General features: G+C 39.9%; 1 protein-coding gene across 1 annotated transcript; it reads left to right on the top strand.

Moving 5' to 3' along the window:
- Nucleotides 1–831: 831 nt before the first annotated feature.
- On the top strand, nt 832–20,649 carry LOC135694335 (uncharacterized). Its single transcript, XM_065213022.2, has 15 exons — nt 832–1,021; nt 1,334–1,387; nt 2,699–2,853; nt 3,227–3,595; nt 4,245–4,449; nt 4,795–5,029; nt 5,453–6,169; nt 6,404–6,818; nt 7,055–7,401; nt 7,826–8,008; nt 8,199–17,419; nt 17,675–18,073; nt 18,368–18,751; nt 19,004–19,824; nt 20,236–20,649. The coding sequence occupies exons 1-14, from the start codon at nt 976–978 to the stop codon at nt 19,819–19,821; spliced, it is 13,548 nt and encodes a 4,515-aa protein (XP_065069094.2). The 5' UTR covers nt 832–975; the 3' UTR covers nt 19,822–19,824; nt 20,236–20,649.
- Nucleotides 20,650–22,632: the final 1,983 nt, after the last annotated feature.

Genomic DNA, 22,632 nt, shown 5'->3' with positions numbered 1-22,632 from the left:
AAATTGAATATTCTGTAGATGTTTTAGCTCAGCCTCCATTGTTATTGCTAAAAGGTAACAAATGTTTGAATTTTGCTTTTTTGGGGGATGTTTTTGCAAGATTCTCTCTTTTTTCTTCTTTTGATAACACCATACCCCTGCTTGAGGCTAACCTTGTTAGTCACTTCCAGTGAGCTTTAATCATACTCAGGCCTAATTCAGCCTATTTCATCGGATATATTTTCCATAGTTAAGGCTTTATCAATACTTCATGAGAAACAGGGAGACCAAACATAACTTTACAAGCCAGAGACTGCTTTTCCATAGCTACGTCCTCATTCTTTGTCAGATTTCTTCAAATTTGAAATGCAAGGATTACTCCCGAGTTCTAAAATGCTCTCCGGAAATTCAAATTAGCAAATAAATGAACGATTCTTAGAGGATAGTCCTTGAATTTTCAAGTACATCATAAGCGCAATGATTTCCTTCATTTCTTGCTTTATTTGTCTACACTTCTCTCCTTGCACCCAACCCAATGACTCTCATCGAGTCATAAGACCAAATGCACTTAGCTGAGTTATTTGCCTCGAAGAACCTCTAACCCTGTAATGGTTTCTATCACAATACGTTTGTTTGCTTGGTACATACATGCAGCTACGATACATTATAATTATAACCATACATTTTCATGGATCGAAGTTCATGTTGGTGCAATTTGCGGCATTCACTTTGAGGGCTGCAGGGTCCAAAAGGTGAAACACTCAAAGTCCATGCAGCACTGCCCTCTTTGTTGTCATGTCAATCAAACGCTCTTGAACTTTGTATCTCCAAGCTGCTATAAATTTTCCCCAGCAATAAGCAGTTGTTATTCCACAGCTGCAAAGCCAGAGAGCAGGGTTAAAGGACTATAGCGATAATAGAGAAGCATTCAAATCACAAGGAAAGAAATCTGCTTAGTTCCATAATTAAAATTGGAGTGAGGGTTCAATCGCAGGGATGAAGTTTCCTCTCTTGGTCTTGTTGGCCGCCGGGGCTCTTTCAGGTAAACATTTATGCATTTTCAAAAACTTTAAGCATTTTCAGTCACCATTCAGCTTCAGACATTCTATGTTCTTTGCTTTATAATCGTCAATTTTTGTTCCAACTAGACATAACTTTCAATCTTATAATGCTCAAATACTCTAAAACATTAACAAACTTATTTGATTTGCTGACTACAAGCAAGTCAGCATATTACTTAGATATTTGTTATGTTAGGTACCTTCTTGCACCTTAAGGTACAGTCTTATTCAACTTAAGTTATATTTATACGCCAAATTTCAAGAAACAAACTTATTTTTGTTCTTTGTTGCAGCCCCGTTCAACCAATACTACGACTTCGTCGGAGTTTCAGAGTCAAAATGCGACAGTAAGTTTTTCATTTTCTCTCTTCTTCAATTCATACTTTCTGAGAAATTTTAACTAGAAAATCTCCTATAGCCTATTGCATTGCCTTTATATGTTACACATGTTGTTATGAACAAACTTATTTATTACCCCGTCGGTTACCTGTGCAGAAGAAGGCAATGCCATGCATCTAAAGATATGAAAACCAATTGATAAGTAACTGTATTTCTGAGACTGTATTTCTGCGGTTCATGCACGATACCAACCGTTTACATCTTCTATACTCTCTTTCATGTTGCTGGTCTTAAAAAATTTTTGTTAGCAAAAGGGGATACCCTATTCATAGTCGAAAATCTCACCGAAGCCCTGCAGGCTGACCTGGGCTTGCGTGCAGATCATATTTGTTGCCATTGGCTTTCGCATAAGGTCATGTGATAAATGCTTGTTCCTGTTGTTTGTACAAGGGCGGGGATTGGCTGTACATGATTTTAGAAACAATGGTAGAGCCGCGGGCTCTACCCAAGCACGAAAGTGACCTTTGCTATTTATAATCATTATTGTGCAGAGAAGCTGTCATAAATGTACATGAAAAATATTTGCTGCAAGGCGCATGCTGAACCCGTGACTTTTGCGTGTGACCACTAATCCACTGCTGTGTCACACTGCAGGAACGCTGCCTTAAGACTCCCCCGCTGTTTAAAGTGATTGTTCACCTATTACATAGTCAATAGGAAATTCGATATCTAATGCTAATGACAATGCTTATTGTAAATGCTATTGTTATAACCGCGGCCACTACCTTGTAAGGTCTCTTATCCCAAACGATCATAAGTGATTAATGATCGATGGTCATTCAAATCATAATCAAACGATCGCTAATCACCAGACAGGCTTCATTAAAGCATCTTTTGATATCCGCTAAAGTTCTTTGTGAAAAACTGATTCAAAAAACTTTTAGCAGCCTTTTTCTGAAATTTGACGATCTTAAGTCAACATTTTGCTGGTATCTGACCGTTTTTTACCTCGGCATTTTATTTTTGATAATGTTTTTAGATTTTTTGAAAAAATGATGCCAGAAATGTTTTCTCATATTAACTCTAGAATACGCTGGTGTTTTTCCCGTATTTGAAAGATTTGATGGATCATCTATGAATATTTTATCGACTTTGTGAATTGATTGAGTTTTTGTTCAGAATCGTTGAACGTTTCTTTTCCCAACACCTAATATCTTAACAAGGCAGTATCTTGTAGTATATTAAAAACCTCAGAGTTGCTTTTAAACTGGATTGTCATAGAAGTACTTGAGTTTTTAACAAGGAATTTTCGCTTTCAGGCCCAAGAAGATTGGCTGAACATGCCACTACTCTTTTTGATTATGAGGGAGAGACGTTGAACACAATCCAGGGATCAACCCCAGATAGTACGGGTATACGGATGAGGGCCCGGGTATACATTCATCCTCAAGGAGCATGCCGTTTCAGCATGCAGGTTTGTTTTCACTTGTTTGTCATTAAAGGCTTTCAGTCTTGTACGTTATCAAGAGTTTTGGACTTGAATTATGCCTTTTAAGTACTTGTGTGAAGTTTCTGTTGAATACGGCTGTGCGAAAACGCCTATCTATCAAATGATTCTTTCAGTTTTCTCTGTCGTTACTTTTGTTGCTGTTTTATTTCTCTTAGAATTTCACCATAATATTTTATGGACAGACAAGACAAATAGCAAGCCTATGCAGCCCATGACTTAAAAGTGCCTCTTTCTATTGCATTGATATTGAAATCATTGCCAAAGATTGTCAATGCTCTCTTTCGATGCACATATAGCTCCATCGTGGCTATTGTTTAAAAGATTTTTTCTTTCATAGATCAACAATGCAGAGCTCCTCGTTAAGAGCAAGAACACCAATGGATTCTCACCCGCTGAAGAATCTCGCAAGTTTGCCAGAGAACTTGAAGCAAATGACATCATCTTTGAAACAGCTGATGGCAAAATCGAGAGACTCTTCCCAAACAGTGCCGAATCTATGCACATCTTGAACATCAAGAGAGGTATTTTGAGCACTCTTCAACTTGGAAAAGACAATGCTGAGGAAGTAGATGTTAACGGTCGTTGCAAGGTTTCAGTCACTGAACAAGATGGCATGATTATCAAGTCTAAGAATCTGTCAGAATGTTCTGAAAGAGCACACAGCGAAGTTGGATTCCACACTGCTTCTTTTGAGAGAAAGGAATTGGTAAGTGCTTTGTCACATTTTCAATTTCTTGTTGGTTTTCGTTTCAAAATCCCTATAGAAACTCTTGAATGACCACAGTTTCTCAGTTTCCTTGAAAACCCCCGTTGTTATCTATTCCAAGTCTCTCCGTACCCTTACCCTTCCTGATAATGTGACAATTTACCTTTTGCAATACGACGTCCTATTGTTTCGTACCCCTCGTATTATGTTTAAATACCTCCACATTTTTCTTAAAATTTTCCCCAAAAGTCAACTGCTCCTTTCATTAATTTCTGTTTTATTGTGAATCTCCTGAACAGGCATGACCTCATAATCGATTATTTTTCTGGCATAAGATCTATTATTATGAAAATGTTGAATAGTCGCCCTTTTCTGTTTTTTTTTTCCAATGGCAATTAAAATAGATAGTGGATAAGTAATTTTGCCCGTGTCTTAGTTTATTCGTTAGGTGTATAATCACATCAAAATACCACACCCTTGAAAAAGGGAATTGGTGACAAGAAAATTTTTAGCAACATTTGTGATTGTGGCTTCACATCCCCTTTTAGCAAGAAGCACTACTCTGTTTCGTGCGAGATATTTTGGTTGGTGACTTTTCAAACCACTATTCCTTTTAATTTATTTAATTTGATTCTTTCTTGATCTACAGCCCTTGAAACCCCTGGACTCGACCAGCAAATGTATGATCAAGACTCAAGATGACAGAATTGTTGACGTTGAATGCTCAGAAACTCACATTTTCAGGCCATTCTCTGCTGGATTTGAAACACCATCTGGTGCAATGACACTCGTAGCACAAAGAATGAAATTTATTGGAGAGAAGAAAGGAAGAGTTGCTTCAAGTGTTGAAATTGGTAGGTACTTTCCACGCAACTTTTAGATTAACCCTTTCCAAGAAACTCTTTAATTTGCCCAGGTTTTGGTGTCGTTTTTCTAAAGCCAAGTCGTTGTTTTTATCCAAGGTTACGATATTATCGGCTCTACAGCTTCTAGCCTCTGTCATTTTATGCTTCAAGGCAAAGCTTTTTCAACTTCTATCTTAATGCACCATATCAGTGTAGAAAATCTATGAACATCTAAAGAAACTCTGAATTACAATGTACTTTTATGTAGAGACAGAAATTTTTAGCTCTGTTTCATCTATTGTGACTTATTTTTCGTTCGCAAGTGTAATAATCAAGTAATACTTTTTATAATAGAACCAAAATCAAAGGGAGTTACCTTGGTGTATGAACATGACGCTGAGAGCATGAAACCAGTAAACAGCATTGTTGAACGCATTGACAAAGTTATGGCACGACTTGTCGTGAGCAAGGACAACATGGGAGCCAAGCAGCAATCTGCCCACGAGTTCACCCAGTTGGTCACTTTGTTGAGGAAAGTTGATGACAAGAGAATGACCCCACTTTTGGAAAAATACTTCAATGTTCACAGGTCAGTCTTTCTACGAAAAAGCTACAAGAAAAATTCTAGTTTTTGTAATTTGTTCTAAGGATAAAACAAGGGGTAAAAAAAGTTTGATTTCCTCTATTTCCACTTGTTGGTTTCTTAATAGACATGGCCTAGTATATGTACCCAATTTTTATTGCAAACTGTAAATCTTGTAAAAGGTATTAAATTGTGTTATTATGAATTTTTATTAGTTCTTATATGCTTATGAGTGTATAAAGTGTAAAGACTATGAATTCCAACTTTTACGCCTGCAAACTCAAAGAATATAATTTCACAGTGATACGCAGTTAAAAGAGCATATTTTTTAAGAGAGGGTGTAGGTATCTATTAATCTGGGTTAATTCATTCAAGGCTGTAGTAAATATAGGAGAGACAAATAAAGACTTTATCTCTTGTTTTCAACAGGCAATACCTCCTTGATGCTTTGACCTACTGCGCAACTCCAACTTGCGTGTCTGCTGTACATAAGATGATCGTGAATGACGTCATCACTGGCGAAAGCATGAACATGTTCTTGCAGGGAATTTCCATGGTGGCCAAGCCAACCAAAGGAATGATCAGAGATGTTAAGGAAATTGCAGCAAGAAAGCCATCTAGACAGGCCTTTTTGACTCTTGGTATCCTGATGTACAGATACTGCAGTGCCAATGAGGAGCAATGTGTTTACAGCAAGAACAACCCAATCACCCTTGTCGAATTGTTCCTTGAGGGAAAACTCGGAAACAGCTGTAATGGACAAGAAAGCTCAGAGCGCGTTGAAGAAATTTTAATGGCATTGAAAGCAATTGGAAATGCTGGAAGACCATTTAGATCCTGGAAAACCCTGTTGTCTTGCGCCAAATCAGCTACTCACATGAACATCACATCTGCTGCTCTTGATGCACTAAGACGTATGCCATGCAACGCTGAGATGCAGGAACGCCTTCATGAGATGCATGAGAACATTAACATGGACCCAGAAAAGAGAATCCAGTCATACGTTGCTTTGATGAGATGCCCAACAGTAGAAAGCATCAAGAGGATCGTAAACCACTTGGAAAAGGAACAAAGCAAACAGGTTGGATCTTTCATCTGGTCACACTTGAGTAATGTCAACGAGTCATCTGACCCAAGGCACACAAAGTGAGTTGAACTGATTGTATTTTTTTCTGTCCATGTTTTGAAATGTTATTTATGTCAAACTTTTTTCGTACCAATAGAGGAACTGTTAAGTATTTCTTCTAGTTGTTTCACATCTTATAACAAGGCTGTCTGATATTATTAGTGTTTTACAGTACGACAATATTTCACTATTTTCGTTGATAGAATTTCGCTTCTTTTTCTATGTCAATCTAACGATTTTCATACAACTTCCAGGACACAAGAGGCCCTTGCCATGGTACTGAAAGGAAAGGACTTGAAAGAATTCAACTTGCCACTGACCCGTTTCTCCAAGGCTTTTGAAGGATCTGTCTACATGAAGTATTTGAAATCCGGAGCCTCTGTTGACGGACATCTTATCTACCACCCAGACAGCATTCTGCCAAAAAGTGCCCTTTTGAACATGACTGCCAACATCTTGGATGTACCCGTTCATGTTTTCGAAATGGCTGCCAGAGTTGAGGGCATTGAAACATTGATCGAAGATCTCTTTGGACCTGAAGGAATGTTCCCAGACAATTCCATTGTCAAGATCTTCAACTATGAATTCTCTGCTGAACAGAAAGCCAAGCTGAGACAGCGAAGAAGCACTGACAACGTCAACAACAACATTAAGAAACTTCATGAGCAGGTACATTTCTAGCTTTGATTGCCTTAAATCACCATGCTTTGCTTTTTCCATTACATTGCTAAATTTTTCATCCTTACTACACTACTGGTAGTATCAACTTGACGCATTTCTTGCTTAGGCTCCAAGCTGTTTTTGTTCCGAACTAACAAGGAGTGCAATTATATACAAATACCATCAACTGTGATATGATTTGAATTGAAATTGCTATGATCTATATGTAAATTTCTCTGACTTAGGTGAACAAGAAGCGTGTCAACCCAAGTGGCAGTGTTTCTGTCAAGGTTCTTGGACATGAAATGAAGGTTTTCAGCTATGATGACATCTTCTGGGCAGTTGACCAAATCGACAACATGAACGTGATTGATATCTTGCTCAAAGTAGCAAAGGGTGGACAAAAGACCTTCACCAAGAGCGTCTTATTCATGGAAATGACACATTCAGTACCAACCGGTCTTGGTCTTCCAATCAAGCTCAACCTCAAAGGATCAGCTGTTGGTTCAGTTGAATTGAATGGAAAATTCGACATCAGGAACATGTTCTGGGGACCACGATCTATGGAAATTAAAGGATTCATGAGGCCAAGGTGAGCTTTATTAGGCGCAGCTACTGTTGTACTGATTTTAGTTAAAATACTTTGCATTACTTTCTGTAGTATGTAGGTCAGCTTCTGTGACAAGGTGATTGAAAAGCAAATAGAAGACAGCTTATTTCTACTAACAGCCTGTAAAACTTTATTCGACATTCAGTTTGGTAAATGTCAATAGCAAGTAGTTTAAATGAATGCTAAATTTGATAGGGGAAATCTTCTTGTTTTGAAAAAGATCTTTGTCACTAACTGTGTCATTCTTCAAGCTTAAAGGTTATATATGATTTAGTTTTGCTTTATCTGCTGCAAAGATATTCTTTATGTTGATATTTCATGAATCATTGTTAATGTTGATATCTAAGAAATATGAATGTTATTTTATTATGTCTATGATATTTACTATCCATGTTTTTAAATCTAGCGCTGTTGTCGAAGTATCTGGACAGATGGGTGTCAACTCTCACTACATTGATACCGGTATACTTGTCAATTCTTCAATGTTCACAAGCTCAATGATCAAAGGCTCAGTTATGTACAAGGAAGGAAAACTCTTGAAGGTCAACATTGATGCCCCAGAGGAGCCAATTGAGATCTTCAATGTCTCGTAAGTAGCCTTCTTTGATTAACAGCAACTCATTTATCGGTTTAAGAATTTCTGATTTCACTAGCCATTTCACAATAAACAATGCACTTGTTTTGGCTGGTGTTTTCTTACGTATTTAGCTGTCTGTAGCTACACAATGATCTTTAAACAACAATGTTTCCAACTGACATGTGACTTTATTTGGTTTTAGATCAACCCCATTCTTGTATGCCAATGAGGAAATGCAATTGGTACAAGGAGCACCACGAAGACTCAGCCCAGACTTCTGTTTGAAATCAAAGATGGTCCTTGGTCTTGGCATCTGCACCAGCATGTCTGTCCCAGTTGCCTTCCGGGAATACGAATCGCCATACTTCCCTCTGTCTGGTCCAGCTCATTACGGAATGAAGATCATCAAAGCCGACCCCAAACTGACAACCTACCAGGCTATGGTTTCACTCAACAAGAAGAACATTTACAACGGCTATCAAATGATTGGAACCATCCAGTTTGGTACTCCAGGTGCAACTTACTCCAGAGGCATGACTACTGCTGTTAAATACCAAGTAACCGACAAAGTCAGGAGGCTCATTGTTGGAGAATTCCAGAACAGAAACTCAGTTGAACTCATGGTTGAATACCGCAACGAGACCAACAGGGTAGAAGTTGATTTCCGAAGCAATCTTTTCACCAGCAAAACTGCAAGATCCAGATTTGTCTTCTTTAACGAGACAAGCGATGAGTCAAAGAGGATTGGAGTTTCTGTGTCCGCAGAATACGACTGGTACAAAATGCAACACGTCACTGACTTCACCAGGAGCGACAAAATCATTGGTGCAAGTAGCAACACAACATACTGGCCCGGAAAATTCATTGCTGCAAGCGCAACATACACCCGAGATGAGAAGGACATTATGATCAAATTGGAGGCAAACCAGCTGAGACAGGCTATCCAAATGAATGGCAAATACATCAAGGCTGGAGTTGAAAAAGGCCTGAACTTTACTGTCAAACATCTTAGCAGTGGAAAACATGCCTCAGTCTACTTTGGAATCGTGAATGCTGCAGACACCAAGAAATTCGTTGTCAACACAACAGCATTTTGCGGAAAAGTTAACGCGATTTCCCTTGGCTATTACCGCCGCGAAATAAGCCACGTTGTTGAGCTTAATGCTAAGATTATGAACAAAACTGCTGCTATTTTTGCTGACTTTGGAAACTCTAAGGATGGTTGGTTCGGACTCGACATTGGTGCCAGATATGAATCCAAGATGGTTGGAATTTTGAGCACTTTGGATAAGAAATCTGACAATGAGGGTTTAGCCTGCTCGACAGTGTACTACAACGAAAAGATGCCTGCCAAGGTATGTGTTGAATTGAAGAAGGTCTCTTCAGAAATGAGGAGGCTTGAATGGAGTGCTGAGATTTTGAAGAGGACTGGTGCTGTGTCTTTCGACTTCTCCAACACTGATTCATCCAAGGGACTTACTACCACTATCAAGTACAATGACAAGGAACTGATGAAGAACACCATGACATTCATGTACCAAAGCATGTGGGACAATGAACTCAAGAATGTGATTGAAATTGGCCAACGTTCATTGATTGCAAGGTTCTTCACTGAGAGACTTGCAAACTCAGACATCGCTTTTGGTGTTGAAGCAAAGGCAAACGACAAATTTGTCAAACTCCAAGCAACATACTCAACAAAATCTCAAGCTGATGCAACAAGTTACTTTGTCACTGTTGAAGGATGGTTGAACAAGAAGCTGCCAGCAAGCTACATTGCCGAATTAACATACGGACAACAAGAAATGGGACTGAGATCAACTGTTGCTGTTAAGGACTACCAAATGACTTCTTACATGGCATGGAGGAGAGCTCCAAGTGGCAAGCGTACCATGACAAGATTCTTTGGAATCACAAAGAAAGACGCTGTCATCTTCAGTGCTGACCTCTCTGATACCCTGTCTATCAACAAGGAAACAAAATTCTTCAAGAGTGAATTGAGGTTGACTGTTGGTAAGAGAACATTGAGATACGGATGGGACATGACTTTTGTCAACCGATGCACTGACACAAAATCTGCATATGCCCTTTCGTTTGGTGTTGACTATGCACAGAACCGCCGCTCATCAATCACAGCCACCGTCTCCAATGATGAGAAGAAGGCTTCACTTGTTATTGACTTCATGTACATTCCAAACAGACAAGTCAGCCACGTCATCAGCTACGATAAGCAAACAAGACAACTTGATGTTTCCATTGAATTCCTCCCCAAGATGTTTGTGAAATTCATGGGAAGACTTGACAAAGAAAATGGATGGAAACTCACAACCGATATGAAATTCAGCTGGGTCAACTATGAGAGAGTACTCACGTGGGTTGCAGCATACGTTGACAGAAGTGAATTTCAGGCTTTGAGCTTTAAATTCTTGGCCTTCAACAAGCAATTCACCGTTGCCAGTGAATACAACAAGGAAACAAGGACCGTGACATTCAGCATCTCAGGTTTGGGAAGAACTGTCAGATTGACCGGATTCTGGCTCAAGGAGCGCAAGATTGTTGGCATGAGAGTTGTATACGACTCCGTTCAAGGCAACGTACTTGTCCCAGTTGAGGTCATGGAAGCTGTCGTAGGATACAGCCAGAAGCATGTTGCTTTTGAATTGAGAAGAAAGAACATCCGATACATCAGCATCGTCAGCATGTGTGACAAAGCCATGGGCAGGTCTTCATTCGAGGTATCTGTTCTTGGCAAGAGAGTGATAAAGACCATTGCCACATTGGACAAGAGCAAATATTTGACATCGTTTGAATTGCTGATCCGTGACAAGAGCATGTTCAAGGTTGAGGGTGAAGTGAAGAAATCAGACGCAATGGTTGTGGGAAGGCTCTTTGTTCTTGGCAAGGAAAGATTCCAAACTGTTGCTAAGTACAACAAGGAAAGAATGACTGCTTTGCTCTCATTTGATGCTTTGAAGAAAAATATGAATGCAGTTTTTGCTGCCAAATGGAACCCAGAAAGAAAGGAATTGACCCTTAGTACTGAAGTCTTGAAGCGTCATTTTGGTGTTATTGGCCGCTTTGATCCAACAAACTATGTTGCTGGAATGTACGTCTTCTTCCAGAAGCATGTTGCAGGCTGGACCACATTCTATGATGCTAAAAACATGGCTGTTGCCTACAATGTCACCCTGACACCCCGACTTTCTGGCCAGGTTATGATGCAAGTCATCCAAGATAGAATCATTGCCATCACTCTTCAACGCAAATTCGGACAGCAGATTGTAAATGAGGCCTCATTCAAATATGAACTCGGAGCAGACGCAAGCAAACTCATCTTCCATTGGAACAAAGATACCACAAACAAGATCAAGAATGCTTTCAGGAATACTATCATTCCAGAAATCAAGAAGGCCATGGAGAAGGTATCAGACGCCACTACCAAAATGACCACTGCTGGCCACAAATTTGGACTTGAGCTTGTAAAGAATGGCACCACTCAGCTTTTGAGGTTGATAAACGAAGCTGATAGGAGATTTGATGAAATTGACTTCGATTTAATCAAGGAAAAGACTGGCGAAATGGTTATTGCAGGTTTGAAGAAGACCGCTGAGATTACAAACAAGGCACTTAAGCTAACTAGTGAGATGATTACCAAGTTGCACACCAAACTGCCAGAAGTTATGGAAAATACTCGCAGTTATGCACGCAAGAGCATTGAATTGGCACAAGAAGCTCTGAAGGAAAGCCGAGTGATGATTGAACAAGCCAAGCAAGTTGCTCAGTTCGCTTACAAAATTGCCAGGAACCTCACTGAATCTGGAATGCCAGTTGTCAAAACTGCAATGAAGTTGGGAAAAGAATTCAAAGTCCGTGGAAAAACAATGGAACAAATTGTTTCAGATCTCAGCACCATGATTGAGAAACTTGCCCGATCATGGAGGAAGAATCTGTCTGCCAAGGTTATCAAGGCCAAAAAGGATGTAATCGTATACCTCCAGGAAATGCCTGTGCCATACAGAAAGGAAAAGTTGGGTGAACTGTTCACCATGTATATGGATAAGTTGAATGAATTCAGAGCAAACTTCAACCTGGAAGAGAAGACTCGTGAATTCAAAAGCAAGGTCATGAACTACAGGATCAAGGGTATGACTGTATCAGAACACTGGACTGACGTGGTGAAGAGAGTCAAGAAAATCCAAGCTGAAATCAAGAAGATGTTAAACAACCTCCCTGAAGACATCAAGAAAACTGCTGTAAAAATGATTGGAGAGACAAGGATGTACATGAAGAAGATGAGGAAGATGGCAAAGACTGTTTATGCTTTCACCAAGCCCTTGGTCAGATGTTTCAAGAGAGTTGCACTGTCTGTCGACAAACACTTTGGACCCTTGGTCAACGAGGCTGTACAGGAAATCAGAACTCGTCTCATGGCTGAATACAAGAAAATATACACGCCAATGAAAGCTACCCTTGTGCGCATCACTGAGATCATCGAAAGATTTGTTAAGCCATTTGTTAAGCCAATGAGACCTTTGTACCAGAAGATCGAAGCCCAACTAAGAGCAATCCGTGTGTTGGAGAAGGAACTAGGCCCACTGGTTGACTTCTACTTGGATCAGCTGAAATCTGCTGTTGAAGGAAAACTGAGAAAAGCAAAAGATGCAGTAGTAGCCCGTGTTGACATGATCAAAGCAGAATACCAGAAGCTTGCTAAAATGAAACCAGAAGAACTTGTTGTTTTTGCTGTTGACAAGAGCATTGAACTTGGTGTAGATGCCACTCGATATGCACGTGACATGTACAGGACTAGACGAGAGATTATGAAGCAATGGAAACTTCGCGCTGAGACTTATTACAAGCAAATGAAGCAAATCTATGCCTTTGCAACCTCCAAGCCAGTTGAAGAGATGGTACATACTGCCTTCAAGATGACGGGTGAAGCTGTTATGAGCACCCTCAAAGAGTTCGTTAAAACTGTTGACCAGATTGCAAGCATGGATATCTCTAAGCCATTGGAAGAAGCATGGAGAGAAATGGACCTTGTAAACCACCTTGAGAGATATGGTCTTAACTCGAGGATTGCAAATGCCATTCGCACTGCAAAGAATGTTAACCTGACCCAAGCCTTGTTCAGAACTATTGAAGCATCAAAGAAGGCAATGACTGAAGCATACAGGCTTGCTGAACAAAAATTGGAAATGGCAATCAAGAAAGTTGAGACTGTTTACAAATACATCAGGGCCATCCCAAAGAGAAGCTTCGACGACTTCTACGGAGAGGTGGAAAACTTCTACTTGAAGAACCAGGATGATATGTACAAAATGGCAAAGAATTTGATCATTGAAGGAAGAGCCAGGTTCATGAATGCTTTGGAGACTGCAAAGAAAACCTACAAGCTTTACCTTGAAATGTATGGTAAGCCAGTTGTCAGGGCCTATGAGGTAATCAAGAACCGTGCTGCTCTTGTGCGTGCTGAAAACGAGGAGGAGTGCATGATGGTCTTTGGCGCCTACAAGGACACAATCAAGGCAATCGCCATGCAAAGGTACTCAGTTGCAAGAAAATATGTTGAAACTAAATATGCTATGTTGAAAGATCTGGCAGAGAAAAGATACCAAATGGCTAGAGAATATGCCGAAGCAAAATACAATGAATACTACCAGAAGGCCGTCGAGTTTTACAGAAGACAGGAAGACAAGACCTGGGAGCAAATTGGTGAGGAATTGTATGATGTTGCTGAATCTTACTACAAAAAGGCTTCAGATGAGGCATTGGTTCAAATTGCAAAAGCACGCAAGCACACTGACAAGCTTGTTGTAAAAGCAAAAGAAATCTACACAAAGGTTGATCTCATGGTTAAGAAGTATGTTGCAATCATCAAGGCCAAATACGAGAACGAAGTTAGACCAGAGATGAAGCGCATGTACATCAAGGCTATCAACATGTTTAAGGAAACTAAAGCAAAGGCACTGAAGCAGTACGAAGAATATGTCAGATACAGCACAGCCCTCTACAAGAAGATCCAAGGTGACGTCATTGAAATTTACAATGCAAACAAGGCTTTGAGCATCAGGCAGTTGTACAGGAAGATCGTTGCAATTGTCTACAGAAGAGTAACTGAACAAGTAACACTTGTGAAATCTTTGGCTAATAAGCATTATAACCAAGCCTACAAGACTGTCAACGCAAAATTCACCGATCTGAAGGAGAGAGTCAATAAGATCAGAGCTAATTTCATGGTTGTAATGCCAGTTGTTCTCTTCGAAGCTGAAAGCATGCTGAACCAAACCCTCAGTGCCGTTGTAATCATTGCAAACGAAACTGTCAAGGCCTACACTCCACATTTCAACATCGTGAAAGCATACGTTGTCGACTATTACGGAAAAGGTGTGAAAGTTGCAGAAGTTTATTACAAAGATGGTGTTGCCTACACAAAGAAGTACTATGCTGAAGCCAAGGTCAAATCAGTAGAGCTTTACAAGAGAGGACAGGTTGAACTGGAAAGCCAAATCAAGAAGATTTCTGAATATGTCAGAGAACTGATTGAGAAGATCAAGAGCCACCCAAAATACCAAGAAGTAATGGAACACAAATACACAAAGGAAACAATCAGAATGCTCAGGGAACTGAGAACAAAGTTGGAACCAAAAATTGCTGAACTCAAGGTGAAAATGGAAGAGTTGAAGACCAAGATGGAACCAAAAATTGCTGAACTCAAAGCTGAGATCGAAAAGCTGAAGACACACCCAAAAGTTGTTGAAATCAAGGCTAAAATTGCTGAATACAGAAGAAAGGTAATGGCTCTGAGAGAAAATGAGTATGTTTTGAAGGCAATCGAGGTTTTGAAGCAAGTCCAGGAAAGTGGTATGTTTACTCTGATGCAAATCAAGAGCAAGACAATGCCATACATCGAATCCGCAAAGACCAGTGGCAAGAAGGTACCAAGCATAATCGTTTATCATGCTCAGTTATTCAGACGCGACCCAGCAGAGTGCATTTGGGTGATTGTGGCCAACTGCAAATCTCTGATCAATGACATTCGTGGCTATGATTGGAAATCAATCGATGTTGTGAAAACAAGCAAACAACTTGTTATTGATGTCACAGACGAGAGAACAAAGGAATTTGCTCAATTCTTGAGAGCCACTGCTATCTCTAACTACAGAAAATGTGAAACGATGGTGAAAGCCGTACCAAAAATGATTAAGGATAAGGCCACAGAAGTCTATGATAGGCAACTCAAGATGGCAAAGAAGGTCTATGGTGATTTCAAAGCTGCATGGGAACGATGCCCTCTCAAACCAATTGTCAACCACGAGATATGGGGAGAACTTGCCGCTGAGGTCAGAAATCACGAAATTGTCGACACTTTGATTACCCTTGCCAAACAAGCTCGCTATATGGCTAATGTATATAGAATCAAATACACAAAGAAAGTGCAGGAATACGTGTCTTTGAAGAGAGCAGAAATGGAGACCAAGTATAATGCTGCTGTTGCCCAAGTCAATGCTTTCTTGGATGAAACAACCTTGGAGGATATCGTCAATAAGGCTGTCGAATCTTACAATACTGCAATGAACAAGGTCGAAGAGACTCGCCAGAAGGCAATGGAACAATTCAACAAGGCTTATGAAAAGGCACGAAAGCAATACGCAATTTGCATGCAGAAGTGCACTGTCGCCTACAAGAAATACTACGCCAAAGCTGAGGTGATGTGGAAGAAACATTACCCAACGGTTGAGAAAAGAGTCAACGAGATGTACGAAAAGGCCAAGTCAAAGATTGAGAAGTCTCTGCAAGACATCAAGAGATACAGCAAGGAAATGAAGGAGAAAATGACAATCAAGGCACTCAAAACCTGGAATGAATCCGAGCTTAAGAGGAATCTGATCACTTTGAAAGGTATGACTGTTGGCGAAACTGTTGCAGAGATCAGAAGGCTGCCACAGAGGGCCAGAGCAATGTATGCCAAAGCTGTAAGAATGGCTGAGACCAAGGCTGAACAAATCAAAGCTTACTATGACAAAAATCTGAAGGAGCATGTTGAGAAAGTACGTGTGGTTGTACAGGCTGTTGTTGATGAAGTCAACGCCACTGGAATTTTCATCTACAGATACTACGATTTGCCAGGTAACATGTACAGAGCCAGGGACTTTGTTAATGAGAAGATGACTGAAGCAAAGGAATACATCAAGGAGAATGCCAAGAAATGCCAAGAATATGCCAAGGAATACAAAGAATACGCTGTAAAGAGAGTGAAGGAGGTGCTACCTAAAATACCACCAACCATGCGCTTGTATGCACAGAAATTCGCCAAGGCTTCCCTGAAATCTGTACACTCATCAATGGTCTATGCTGACAACTTCGATGTCCAGCCATACATCACCAAGATCAAAATGCTGAAGAAGTACATCCCTGAATTCAACAAGTACATCATCGTGGACACCGTTGATAACCAATTGGTGTTCAGGATCCCACACTACAAGATTGTCGAACCCAGCTTCTCATACCAAATCAAGAAGGCAGACACAACAGTCAGGATGGCAGCAAACAAAGTCAGAATGGCAGCCAACAAAGTAAGAAAGGATACCATTGAACTCACCAAGAGGATGATCGAGTACGCAAGGAACAAGACAGCTGAGGTACGCGAGGACTTCAACATGAGCTTGATTGCTCATTCTGAATTCGGCAAATACTTCTACAGCCGTGCAACTGACATTTCTTCAAGAATATGGGACAGGTCAATGATGATCAGAAGCAAGCTGAATGAGACCCTGAGAGAAAAATTGCAGGATGCCAAAAAATCCGTTGAGAAGTACACAAAGATTGCTATGAACAAAGGCAAAGAGGTTTCCTCTGCTGTTATTGACTTCACAAAAGAGGCTGTCGTTGATGTCACCTACTCTAATGGACTTGGTGATGCTTACAACAAAGCCGAGAAATACGCAAAGACTGCAGTCGAGGCCATCAAATCCGAAATGAAGCCAGTTTACGAAGCAGCAAAGGCATACGCAAAAGCTTCATACCGTGACATTACTCTTCAGTACCAGAAGCTTGTATACAAGACTGAACCATACTATCTTATCGTGAACACTGCCATCAAGGAATGGAGAAACGGAGCTGAATTCAGAAAAGCCTTCAGAGTAGTCGAGGTCCAACTGAGAAAAGCATACAAATCTGCTTCAGACATGCTCCAGCAAAGATTTGAGGAAATCAAAGCCACAACCTTGGCTGCAATTGAACAGGAAGATGTCAGAGTTGTGAAGGAATATTTGAAATCACACAAAACTATCCTTGGAAAGTACGCAAAAAGATTATACAGATTGTTTAAAATTGGCAAAGTTAGACTCGATAGAGCAATGAGAAAGGGAAAGTTGATGCTCCGAAAACAGTGGAAAAAGCAGCCAATTTCTCCATTTGAAAGTAAGTTTCGGTTTTTTAGCCTTTGAATTTTGTTTGTATTGACTTCGCCATTGCAGATATCACTGTATTTCATATGACGCTGTGAACTGTAAGATATTAGGTGAAACTTTAATTATCATTGATTAGGATTTAGATAATACATGTTCCTGTAAAGGGATCTTGTTGCCCTTGAGAGGGTCAATATTACAGTTAAAGTATTCGTTTTGCTAAGCACTTCTATAAAATGGTTGGTTAATTGAGATTTTTTTCTCACAGGTGTTGCAATGATCTTTGGCAAGAACCATGTTATGACTTTCGATGGCAAATTCTATGACGTACCAAGTTTCCCAAAGAGCAGCTGCACATACTTGCTAGCACGTGACTTCAAGAACGGCAACTTCACCATCTTGAGCCAGAAAGAAAACCTCATCATCCAGACACCTGACATGGAAGTTATCATCCACCAAAACGGACGTGTGACATCAGCAGTCAAGGTATCTAAGAACGGCAAGAAGGAAGTTAGAGACCTCCCAGTTGAGACTGAATCTGGTATGTGCAAGGCGAAGAGAGAAGGAGTCTACTGTGAATTCAAACAGGGAGTTTCTGTTAAATGCGACAAGAAGCATTTCTTGTGCACCATCAAATTGTCTTCATGGCATTACGGAAGCACCCAAGGTATGTTAGTGTATGCTGACTACATTTATCTGATTGGAGATTGCCAGTTGCGCTAGGCTTTTCGACAAAAGCTCTTCTGAATATCTGATAAGGGATCACTCGATAAGGGGTCATTTTTACTAAAAATATTCACTCCTCCAGTAATTGCAATGCATAGAGACTTATCTGGAAAGGGCCCCTTTTAGACATATCATGTCATACTATGCCAATCTCAAATTGATATCTGCTAAAATCTATTGCTGAGACAATAAATATGTTTTCCAGTATTATGAATCATGTATAATTTACCTTCAGGTCTCCTTGGAACAAACAACAACGAGGTTTACGATGACTTCAGACTCCCCGATAACACAATCACCGATTCTGTATCAGAATTCGTAAACTCATGGCTCGTTACCCGCGAAAGAGGTTGCATGATCAAGGAAGAGAACAACGAGGCACCAATGTGCAACAAGGCTCCATCTGAGAAATGCTTTGCTCTGTTTAAGAATAAGGAATCACGCTTCTCATCTCTATTCAGCGCTGTCGACCCACTTCCATTCTTGAGGGCTTGTCTTGTTGACACTGCCGATTGTGAATCAAAGCAGGATAATATCATTGCCCATTGCAATGTAACCAAAGCTTACATTCGTGCCTTGAGGATCAAAGGACACTACACTCCACAAATTGATGAATGCAGTAAGTAGCTCCAACAACTAGCTAATGCAACTACTCTCTGTTTACAAATGCAAGAACAGCTTATTTTTCAACGATCAGCGCAAAGTTTAAAATAAAGACAAACTGAACATAATTTATTTGCTAAGATTTTAGCTAGAAGCATCGATTTTATGTCCCGAACTACTAGCTTGAATAAAGAAGCTATGCTTTTAAATTGATAAATGTACAAGTGAAATATAATCATTAATGAAAATTGTTTTCAATCTTTTTCAGTGGTCTACAAAAGAGCAAATGGAGAATTCGCTAAGCTAGGAGACAAATGGATTGAGCCTGTGAGCAAAGATGTTGATGTTGTTGTCCTTATGTCAAAACGCGCCAAGTCCCACAAGCTGAGAAGAACATTGGCTTATTCACTATTTAGCATCAACAGACGATTGGCAAAGAGAGGATTCAACACAAGGTACGCATTAGTCGGATTTGGAGGCAACGGTATGATGGAAGAGGCCCATGTACATACCATCGGAGGCAATGTCTTCTCTGATGCTGGTTTGGTATCTAGTGTAATCAAGGAGATGAAATACAACGGAAAATCAACTGACAACAATGATGCTTATGAAGCGATTTCTCTCGCATCTAAGCTTCATTTCAGACCAGGAGCAAGAAAGATCTTCGTTCTCTTCAACTTTGATGAGTTCAAGCCATCATTCTTTGGACCCACTTTGGACGAAACTGTGACTGATTTGAAAGGACGAGCAAACGCAACATTGATCGTATTTGATGACTTCAAGTTCATGCCATACGGAAAGAGCCGTGTCATTGGTCAGACTGAAACACGTGTTTACTTGAGCCCAGACTACCTAGCCGTGCCAATTGAAGACTACAAAATGCCAAGGAGCGAATTCACCAAGTTAGTGCGCGTAAGTGATGGTGGCATGTTTAGGAACGAGTTCAGACCTACCGAAAGCAAAATCATGGTTACCGCAGTTGTAGATGCTTTGTTGGACAAGTTGAACACAGGAAACTCTGGCGTGCAGTGCTGTCGCTTGAACTACTACCCCAAGTGCAAGACCACTGATCTCGCTGCCTGCTAAACTGTAAGTTGCTTGTAGAAATACAAACTAACTTTTTTCATTTAGTAATTCGCATGGAATTTTTAGTTGCCAGAGTCTTAAGTTCACCCTTAATTACAATATTTCAGGCGACAATCCTTTAAAAAACATGTGCCAAGTTCATATTACGAAAAATGGCGGAAACTCATTTTTCAGGTTGGGGCAATGCCCACAAAACAAGCAAATTTGCCGACATATGACATAACTTACGGACAAAAGCGTTTCTTAACCGTCAATTCAGCAAAATCTGGAGGCACTTGCCCCCAACACCCCCGCAATTTCTGCCACTGTTGCTAATATTTTGTCTGAAGAATCCTCCAATTTATAATTTTAATCAATTGCATATTTGCAGCTCTAAAAGTGTCATTTGCTAATTAATTTCTTTCTTTCTTTTAGTGTCTACCACAATTTAACAAGAAATTGATTTCAATCACACTTCAAAAACGATGAACTCCCAAGAAGATACTATGAACTTCAAAACGATTAAAAAAACATTTGAACTTATGTTTACTTGTTAAAAATAATTTTAAAGCTATCAATCTGAGCTACTTGTAGACATTAAGAAAATCATCTTTTCTTGTCCTGTTGTCTGACGATCAATTTATATCAAACTTTCATTTTTCAAAAAGATGAAAAAAAAGTAGAAGAGCAAATGTTGCCAGTAGCTCGTGATTAATATCCTTAAAATTTTTAATAATTCTTTCTGTTAAATTTCATATTCATGTTTTACACGACTCTGAATGTTGAAGTATCTTCAATAAGTTTTGTTAATTTTTTATACAGAAACATATATATCATGAGCATTGAAAATGTTGTTTTTCATCTCGACTGCTGTCGTGTTTGAGGAAGAGGGGGATCAAGGGGTGTGGCTCCAATCATTTGGTTAGGGATGAGTGGTGGGAAGGAGGGGATCGGAGAAGGAGGGGGCCGGAGAAGGAGGGGGCTGGAGAAGGGGCATCTCGAGTTATTTCATCAATGAACATATAGGATTTGAATTTTAGTGCAAAATAGATTTCAGCTGGTTTATAAAGCTAATTATTTCGCGAATCTTTCTTATTGAAACCATTACTACTTTGGAAACACTACACATTGTCAGGAATTGAGAAAAGCTATGTCGTCATGAACCTTCATCAAAAAGTTGTGCTATTTTCGAGGCAGGGCCTGCAAGTTCACTTTAAAATTTTATGTTTGAAATGGTTAATTAATGTCTTACAGCAAGAGAGTCGAATCAGTAGTACCAAGGATCAATGCTCTACAGTACCCGCAACATTTTCTGACAAATATTTACAAACAGTAACTACTTAAGTATTTAAAAACCCAATCAGAGCGAGCCAATCAGAGTGTGGCAAGAACCCTTAAAAATATAGCAAATAAGAAAACCGCAATGCGACGAGAAAGAACAACAACAAATATACGTAAATCAGTGAAGGCTAATATTTCGCCCCGGCATACGGGGCTTCATCAGAGCAAATTGTTTTTCTAAACCAATGAATGGCATGACAGAGTGCCGAAAGCCCATTCAATATGTTATCTTGTCAGAAAATCGTGGTCCTGAGTAACCCCTCCCCCAAAGGAAAGCCCGAATTTCCAACAGCCGTGGTGCGGAGCGCCGTAATATAGAGCAGCGAATTTCCGCCACTGCATCCACGTTACTAATCTATCGTTAGTTTGTTAAATTTAAGAAGACCCGGGGCATGATATAATCAGAAAAAAATTTTTGCTAAAAAATAAGTGTTCCTGATCTTTATTAAAAGTAGTCTCTTGGTGCCATTAAAAATCCCCTGAAAGGTAAAAATTCTGAATGTCATTTTATAATTGCACTTGCAGAGATATGTTGCTATGAAAAGTACAAGGCGGGCAATCGCGAAAACTTTCTCAAGAAACGATAGCAAAAGTAGGGATGGGCCAATGTTTAGCATTTGCAAGGGAGCTCATCCAACCCAGCTCTTAGTTGGAATGAAATTCTTATTGGGAGCTCAAAAGGGGCTAGGAGAAAAGCTAGGTATACATTAATTATCGCTAATATCTTGGTTACGACACAAGAATAGAGATCTATATTCAATGGTTGTTACGATAGAATGCTACTTAGCAGTGCCGTCGGAACGAAATTCATATTGGGGGGGGGGCGGGTGCTGCCCATTGTTTTCCTTCTCATTCAGTACACTGTTATAAAGGAAACATACTACAGTTTGACAGATATTTCTAACGACGGGCCTGCTTAGACATATTAAGGCCCTTCCCACTTCTGACGGCAATCCCTTTTACGTTGTCTTCTCTACTCTTGTTATGTTTAAGCAAAGGGTCGTTGGATATTGAATCTTACGCTGGATCAAAGTGGTTTGGTCAAATTTTCGAAAAAGGCACCAAGATATCAAAAGCAAGGCCAGAAAAAAACAGACGGGGAGTATAAGTCCCGTAGGAAGATAGGAAACCACAGCCTCAAAGTTCAGCATAATGAGCTTATACAGTAGAATTAAACAAGCTTTGGAAGTATTTTGAAGCATGTGACTGTGTTTGACAAGCTTTTGGACAAATATAGTATTTAATTAAAAAGGAAGTTTTACAAGTTTGAGGTTTTGCGTTGGAAAGCACCTAAAGAAATGTTTAAAGAAAGTCAGCTGTATTTGTTTGAAGACCTGCAAACAAGAATGGTAGGATTTTTTTAAGAATATTTCAAGCATTCGGCTGTTCTCAAAGACGCCTGTGACACAGGGCAGTGGGGGCAGCGGGGGCAGTTGCCCTCGCGAAACCGAGCATTTTTCTTCGTTTTACTACTGTTTTGACCTTTTTCTT

Source organism: Rhopilema esculentum, chromosome 8 (genome assembly GCF_057945365.1).
Source record: "Rhopilema esculentum isolate cy_ngs chromosome 8, ASM5794536v1, whole genome shotgun sequence".
NCBI classification, from domain to species: Eukaryota; Metazoa; Cnidaria; class Scyphozoa; order Rhizostomeae; family Rhizostomatidae; genus Rhopilema; species Rhopilema esculentum.
This window is presented reverse-complemented; position numbering and strand designations above follow the sequence as displayed.

Coding starts and splice junctions, on each gene's coding strand:
- LOC135694335 (XM_065213022.2), top strand. CDS start 976: ATGAAGTTTCCTCTCTTGGTCTTGTTGGCCGCCGGGGCTCTTTCAG. Junction 5,030..5,452: donor AAATACTTCAATGTTCACAG/GTCAGTCTTTCT, acceptor TGTTTTCAACAG/GCAATACCTCCTTGATGCTT. Junction 6,170..6,403: donor TCTGACCCAAGGCACACAAA/GTGAGTTGAACT, acceptor TACAACTTCCAG/GACACAAGAGGCCCTTGCCA.